This window comes from Arachis ipaensis, chromosome B01 (assembly GCF_000816755.2).
Source record: "Arachis ipaensis cultivar K30076 chromosome B01, Araip1.1, whole genome shotgun sequence".
NCBI lineage: Eukaryota > Viridiplantae > Streptophyta > Magnoliopsida > Fabales > Fabaceae > Arachis > Arachis ipaensis.
The window spans coordinates 14052210-14060175 of record NC_029785.2 but is presented as its reverse complement, the minus strand read 5'-3'; the positions used below and the strand labels follow the sequence as shown (position 1 = coordinate 14060175).

At 35.8% G+C, this 7966-nt stretch overlaps 1 protein-coding gene across 2 annotated transcripts; it reads left to right on the top strand.

Annotated features, from left to right (window-relative positions):
* On the top strand, nucleotides 1250-3221 carry LOC107625681. Of its 2 annotated transcripts, XM_016328375.2 has the most exons (4): nucleotides 1250-1280; nucleotides 1400-2481; nucleotides 2573-2602; nucleotides 3008-3221. In XM_016328375.2, exons 2-3 carry the CDS (start codon nucleotides 1430-1432, stop codon nucleotides 2598-2600), a joined length of 1080 nt encoding a protein of 359 aa, XP_016183861.1. In that variant the 5' UTR covers nucleotides 1250-1280; nucleotides 1400-1429; the 3' UTR covers nucleotides 2601-2602; nucleotides 3008-3221. The 2 variants fall into 2 exon arrangements, with proteins under 2 accessions (XP_016183861.1, XP_020973422.1); XM_021117763.1 differs by lacking the exons at nucleotides 1250-1280; nucleotides 3008-3221 and adding an exon at nucleotides 2843-2968 and having other exon boundaries at nucleotides 1287-2481.

Below are 7966 nucleotides of genomic sequence, written 5' to 3'. Positions count from 1 at the left end.
CAAGGCTTGGAAAGTGTTGAAGGATGGGTTTGCTTGGTGTATTGGAGATTTGAACCAGAATTTTTGGTTTTCTAGCTGGAGGAGAGAAGGACAGTTATCTAATGAGATGGATTATGTCCATATTCAGATTCGAATCTCCGGATACAGGATATTTGGTTGGTTGGTAGGTGGCATTTGGATACTCTTTATTCTCCTTTATCTCAAAATCTGAAAGATAATATTCTCTCTTACAATCCAGATGAACAAGCAGGTCCGGAAGTGGGTTGGTATTGGAGTGANCCGTTCAAGTTCTTTTCGGGACTTTGGTGGATATGGCGAGCAAGGAATAACGACATCTTTAATCCCCATGAAACTTGGCCTCCGGAAAAAGTCATTTGTCTGGCATTAACTTCAGAAAAGGAGTTTAGAACCTTGGGAGGAGTTTAAGAGTAGTCTTAAACGGGACTGTCCCTCTATTTAAGCAGTTCCTTGTTTTGTTTCTTTTGTTTTTCTTTGTTTAATTTATTTCAGTCACAAAAAAAAACCACAAAATAAATTTTCTTTTGGGACTAACTTACATGAGCTTAATCCACTTACCAATACTATAATATATGGACTTATGGCCGTAATTATTACATTTTTAATTACCGTTAACCCATTTAACTTCCAATAGAAAACTATGACACTCTATCACGTGCTACTTGTTGTACACGTTTTACATATCACTGTAACAGAACAGAAGTTATTTTTAGGGCTGTGAAACAGTCCATTTAAGTCCGGGCCGTTAAGCCTGTGAGTTAAATGGGCTAGACCATTTAAGTTCGCTTCATTTGAGGGCCATAATTTTTTCGCCTGAGCCATTTATGGTCAGCTTGATGGATTAAATGAACCAGCTCGTTTATCTTTTTATTTTATTTTTTGAAAAATATTTTGATAAAAAATATCACTTTTAGAAAAAAAACCTTTAAAAAATAATATTTGTTTAGTTGATGGATCGAAACGAAAAAATATCCTCTAAAAGTGCTATTTTTTATTTTGAAAAAATGCAAAAAAAAAAAAATAAATAAACAGATCACCCATTTAACCTGTTTAACCCGTCATTTTTTTCAGATTAACCTGAAATTTAAACAGGTTTAACTTTAAAAATAAAACTCACCTATTTAAATAGGTAAACAAATTGGCCCAATAAATTTATCCCATTTTAACGGTCCTACTTAATATGCCTTTATATATATTCAAAGCCAATTATATATATATACCAATTCTGAGGTCCTCTTATCCTTATAAACTTAACTGGATAAGTATGACGTTTCAATTTATCATCAACACACTGCAAAGCTTTCTATTTAATAGTTAATTGCTGTAAACTTATGGTGATTTGATTCTGTCGTAGATAATATGATTGTTTCCCTAATTCCAGGATGTTGGTTCTTCTGATCCAAAGCTATCCATGACGCAGCGCTTATACCTGTTTGTGGAAAATATAAATCTTGAAAGAGATCATGTTGGGAAATCAGCCATCATGCGCAGGATGTTAACTATAACTGAGGCCAACTTTATTAAGAATGGCACTGTTGATCTTGAAGATGGAGGTCATGTAACTGCCAAATGGCCTCTTAGAGATGGTCTATTGGTCGATTGTCCATTACCATATATGCAAGGAGTTTGTTCTGTCCGTCACAGCTTCTTCTTTGCTGGTGGTGGTGACCTGAATATTATTGACCCAGAATTGTGTTTGAATTGGGATGATCATTACCCCTCAAGGATGTGGTGCCTCAAGTATGAGGGTTCTAATTGGAGTTGGAAGTTTTGTGGAAGCATGTTCTGCCGCCGAGATAGACCCTTAGTAGTCCCCTATGATGGCAAATTGTACATCTTTGGGGGTACTGGAAGTGCAAATTGCTGGGTTGATATTTACAGCCTAAAATCAGGTCTATGGGAAACAAGGGAAGTGCCCGAAAGTGCTCTCTTGCCATATTGGAGGGACCCTTACTCTTACTTTCTGTGGGAGGACAGCACCAAGCCTCACAAGAAGACCCACATTGTATTGTATTCTTGTGGTGATAAACATCAAGGGCTCATGTCATATGACGTCAAGGCTAACAATTGGGAATACCTTGATTGGAATTTTCCGCCAGTTCCTGAATCTTGTCCAAGGAAACTTGTTCGTTTGGGATGCAGTCATTATCTTCTGATTGTTGACTTCGCTCCAATGTGGCATATTTATGATTTATCTAAGATGAATGTTGTGGCAACGGTGGGGGTGGATGGTTTGGACAAGACCGCAGAAGTAACGTATATTTTTTGTTGCCACAACACTAGCGATGAAAGTTTGATTTATATGTTCATGCAACCTGGAAATGTTTTCGAGGGAGAGCCACCTACTAGCTATGATTCTGGGTTTGTTTCTTATGCCAGAGTCAAGCTCCAACTCAAAACTTTTTCTGCCAAGATTGAATCCAAGGGTAATCTTAACCTTGGTGATTATGTAAATCTTTATATGTGAGTATGCCCCTCTTTCTCTCTTTAAACTTCTTGACCGTGTTCATTGAGCTTTGATATTTACTTCTTTATCTCTGTGGACACTGGACAGGTTTGCTGTTGGAGATGAAGACCAATAATTGTAAGAAATTCTTTGTTTAAGACATTGAAATTAAAGAAGAATATTTGCACAGTATCCTAAAATTGAAAACTCCCAAATCCTGAAAGAAAAATTACACCTTGAATGGCCATTATTTTTTAATATTTTAACTAATGAATATACTCACCATAAAATTGTCAGAATCTAGCAACAAATAAATGTATATTCAACAAAATTAATGCTATCCAATTTTATTGAAAATGTGCTTAAATTTAATGATAGGTCTGCTCATCTTCGCTTAATGGTTTTACTGATCTGTATATTTTTGCACTTGGTTCCAATATTCCATTATGTTTGAGGGTGCTTCTTGTTGGTGGCACTCATGCTCCTGAAGAAGGAAGGAATGCAAATTAATTTGTTAATTGCTATTGTACTCTTGATTTTCAGGTTTCAATCTTGATCTCCAAACTATTAATGATGATGGGCAGTTAGAAAGCGACCAAGATTAATTGTGTTAAAGTAATTACAGTGACTGTCCTTTTGCAAATTGATAAATCAGAGAAGAAAACAATGAAAAAACACCCAATAACACATAACAAGATGGAAAACCTTGAACTTTTTCAACACCACTCACCCGGTATCTTGAACATGCATGGAATAATCTATCTGGGTTTTCTGTTATCCCAGATTTTTTTTATCACAGCCTTCAACCCGCAGAAACATGATTCCTCATGAGTCTTCCTCCTCATTCGCATTGAAGCGTTGGAACCATTGCTGTCGTGTGACGGAAACGACACACCACCACTACGACCTCCATTTCCCGTCTCCATCCTCTCGGCAACACAACAATTCCAAGTTCTACCCAACTATATGGCCATATGATTGTTGACCGTGACTTATTTATCATCAAATTTAGGATTAGGGTTCATCATCCAAGGGATTAATTTGAATTGTTTTCACATACTTATCTTGTCAGCAACAATAGCGTACACGTAGGCGTCGTCCACGTGGGTAGTTAACGAAACACGTCACCCAATGTTAGCCACATCAGCGAAGGAGATGACGGAAGGACGAACGTGGTCATGTCCGTCATCTTTCAAGGACGATTTTGATTAACTTTATCTTTCAGGGATGAATATGGAGATCGAGGTATCTTTTAGAGACGATTTTGACTATTAACTCATAAAATAACATAACAAATTTTGGACTCTTGGTCGATGATTATAATTCGGTGATAGTATTTTCTTAATGTTACGAATTTTCTTTATCTTCTTAGAGGTTGGTTTTGGTTTTCTCTTTTTTGTGATTTCTCATTTTTGTTTGCCTGGGACTGCTGGTTGTTTCTTCTAAGATTTTTTTATCTTGGTCTTTCGAAGAATTTTGCTTTTGCCAGCGTGAAAAGGATCGTCCGTGTTTTTGCTGTTTAGACGTGCTTTCCCTTTTTTCACAATTTTCTTCGAGGTTGGTTTTCATTTTCTCTTTTTCGTGAACTCTCATTTCTGTTTACCTGGGACTGCTGGTTGTTTTTATTGAGGTTTTACCTCCACTATCATTGTCCTTTTTCCGTTTTGTTGAAAAAGGTTTGCCTTTTGACTTTCTTGCGAGTTTGGTGCTTGAAACGTTTAAGGAAGTTTAATGATGAAAGATCCTACAAGACTTCTCTTTATTATTGTGGCTGTTACCTTTTTGTTTATGTATTGTATTGCCCCTAATGATGTTGCTTTAATGCAGCGATGGTGCATAAGAGAGGCACTATTTGGCTGCACTGTAGAAAATTTTTTGGAAAGAGCAGCTTTCTTTTGGTTTGGTTGATTTACTCGACCTGCTGTGTACGAGGTTCGACCTCTTATAGTAACGATTTTTTTTTCTTTTCCATTTGTAGGTGTAGTCTTTATGTCTCGTAGACTTGTACTATTCTTACGAGTATGTCAACCAAAGTCCCCCCTAGTCTTCGAGTTTAAGTAGACACCACTGTCCTTTCTTGTGTTCCTGTGACTGATAGGGAGTATTGTGAGAAATTTTATAGGCATCATAGCATATATGAGAATAAGGAGGATGAGAGGAACTATGAATTAGAAGCCCCCTTGTAAGAACCGAGAATTAATTAATCATTTAATTAAAATAAAATAAAAATATGATTTAGGTGCCTGGATTAGGTTCGAAATTTAGAGATATTAATTAGAAAATATAAAGATAAAATTTGGATTCAGTGAATTTTTTCGAGCGGGAGAGTACTTTTCAGCTGAAAGATACGTAAAAACGCGTATCGATTTAATTGGACTGGCACTGTGAGTAAGAAAACAAATTTAATTATGAGTAAATAAATTTAGGAAATTAAATTATTAATTTGAAAGATAAAAATAGATTAGAGTTGCAAATCGGGCACTAATTCTAAAAGTTCTGTCTAAAGTTAGGTCAAACGGACAAAAAACACTAACGAGTTGAATCGGGCCTAAGTTGGGCCAAACCCAACTTATAAACACACATTAAATGAGCATTTCAGCTCATTCACTCACCAAAGAGGGTGAGGGCACACTGAAATTAGAAGGGGGGGGGGGGAGGAGAGAGCTCCATGTCACTATTCATTTTCTCCTTCAAAACTCTATAACTTTTGATCCGGAACTCCGATTGATGAGCCATTTGCGGCCACACAAATTTCTCGTCAGACTCTTCATTTCTAGCTAAACAAAGTTGATAAGAACTCAAATCTCACACTCCAATTTTTTGCCCTATGTAATTCTGTGATTTTGGGTTTTGATTTTGAGAAAATTGTGATTTTGGTTGTTTATGTGTGATCTAGTTGCGGATTATTGTTGAATTTTATCCCAATTCACAATGGGTAAGGTAAGAAAGCTTTATACCTTTGTCATTTGTGTATTTGGAAATTCTAGGTATTGATCTTTATGAATTAATTGTGTATAGCTTGATAATTGTGATATTGGGAGCAAGTGGAATTTAGTTGGTGGCCTGATTGAGCTTGGTTGTGGTCAATTGGTGATTTTTGTACATATTGGGAATGGGCCAAAGTATAGTTTCAGTTTTCTTTATGTAATATGTAATATTTCGTGACACTTAGGATAGTGGCTTTAAGATAAGATTGAATGATGTGGTTGTATGATTAATTGCATGTAAATGTTATGGTTGATGATGATTTTGATGAAGGTTAAAGAAGTTGTATACAGTGGAATATGAATATTGATTATTATGATGATTGTGATAATTGGACAAATTATGATGTTAATAATGGGTAATTATTGATATGTTGATGATTGATGATGTTGCTATTGATAGATGATGAGAAATTAGAGAATTTATGATGATAAATTGATGATTGAGGTAAAAGATTGATTGAGCATGGCTCATGTGGTTGTGAAATGTTGAATGTTGTTTTGTGCATGTGAATTGATGTGGTGAGTGAGAGTTGTAGTTGTAAAATGTTAGTTGTTGTTATGTGTATGTGAATTGATGTGGTGAATGGGACTTTATGATGGGAATTATGAAATTAAATGCATAAGATAGTTTTGGTATGTGAGTGGAATGGTTTAAAAGTGAGAATTGTTATATTGAGGTTTGGTTTAGTCCAAAAAAAAATTGAGTTTTGCAAAATTCTACATAAACAGATTTTCTGGCAGCAACTTTGAAAGTTTTTTGAGAATGATCTAACCATCACAATTCAATGGGATTAGTTTTTATTGACTCTTTGTGATGTGTAATCAATCTTACAAAATTTGGTTAACTTTTAACGGTTAGATTAGGAGATATGAGTTTTTGAAGTTTGTTTCTTCAATGCTGATTTTCTGCTACTGCATAATCAAACTAGCAACTTTCCAAGCTTATATCTCCCAATCCTGAGTACATTTTTGAGTGGAACCAAAATGAAATTGAAACTGAACCTATTTTCTTGTTTATATAAAAATTTCAGATTTTAATAAATTTTGTAGAAGTTGTGCTTGTTTTAAAAATAGAGCTCTTAGTTGTGTTGACAGCAAAATTAGTTTTTGAAAGCAAACTTGTAATTAGTATAACTCTTTCCAGAAAAATGTTTTTTTTATGGGACTTGATGTGATTTAAAACTCTATAAGTCCAATTTATTTCTGGAAAATTTCAGATTCATCAAGTGAAAATATGATTTTTGGTGAATTTTCTAAGAACAGGATACGTGCTTTCTTAGTGCAGAAATTTTCAAACCTGAAACCCTTGTTTTGCTGAAAAATGGTTTTCTTCACTTTTTCAAGGATTCTCTAGCTTTCTAAATTTCTTTAATTAATGTTTAAGATTTATATCTAGTAATTAGATCCTAAGACTATTAGAGGTGAGTTAGTAAATTAAATTGATGAATTTCTGTTATAAGTTTAGAAGACGGTGATTAGGTGGTACACGAAATTGACTCCGCAATATTCGCACAGATAGACCGGCAAGTGCACCGCGTCGTCCAAGTAATACCTCAGGTGAGTGATGGTTGATCCCACGGAGATTGTTGGTTTGAACAAGTTGTGGCTAGCTTGTAGATCTTAGTCAGATGGATAGAAAAGATGATTGTTGTTGTAGAAAACACATAAAATAGAATTAAATAAATAAAACGTTACTAGATAGATGCGAAAGCAGTGATGAGAGAGTGGTTGAGGCTTCGAAGATGCTTCTTCCTTCTGGATCAACTTTTCTCACTGTCTACTCCAACTTCTGATGATTCATTCCATGGTAGGCTGTAGATGACTAACGCCAGGTCAGTGGTCATTAGCCTCCTCTGCTTCAGATCAAATGCCGGGTCAGCGGTCATCCAATCTGAACGGGGGTGAAGCTCCTGCAGTCCATTTCCTTGGTGATCCTACTCAAAACACCACAGACAAGGTCGGATCTTCTGGATCAGGGAATGCTGCTTCTTGGTTTTAGCCTATACCACACAGGTCCTAATCGCCCCGCACCTCGGCTGCATAGATGTCTCCAAGTACCCAACAAAGTCGTGGATTAGTCGTCTAAGAGATGTATAATCAAGCTTGTGGTTCAATACTATCCCGTCATGGACTTGCAAGAACCCATGTAGAATAAGGATGATTGTCTCCAGTCATCCCATTCATAAGGTTGAAGAACGAAGATACATATTAGAATAGAATCAAGACATGATTGAAATAGAACAATGATATTATTAATCCATAAAGGTTAGCAGAGCTCCTAACCTTAACTTAGGAGGTTAGTGACTCATAGCTTACAAAAAGTAATGTAAATGAAAATATGGCATAAGGTAGAAGATCCTAAACATGGTTGATCTTCTCCTATATATACTAATCTAATAACTAGGAAGTACAAAAATATGATAGAATGGTTTTGTAGTGCAAAAATTCACTTCTGGGGCCCACTTGGTGAGTGTTTGGGCTAAGCTAAGGGTGTCTCCACGTCCTAGGGTCCTTC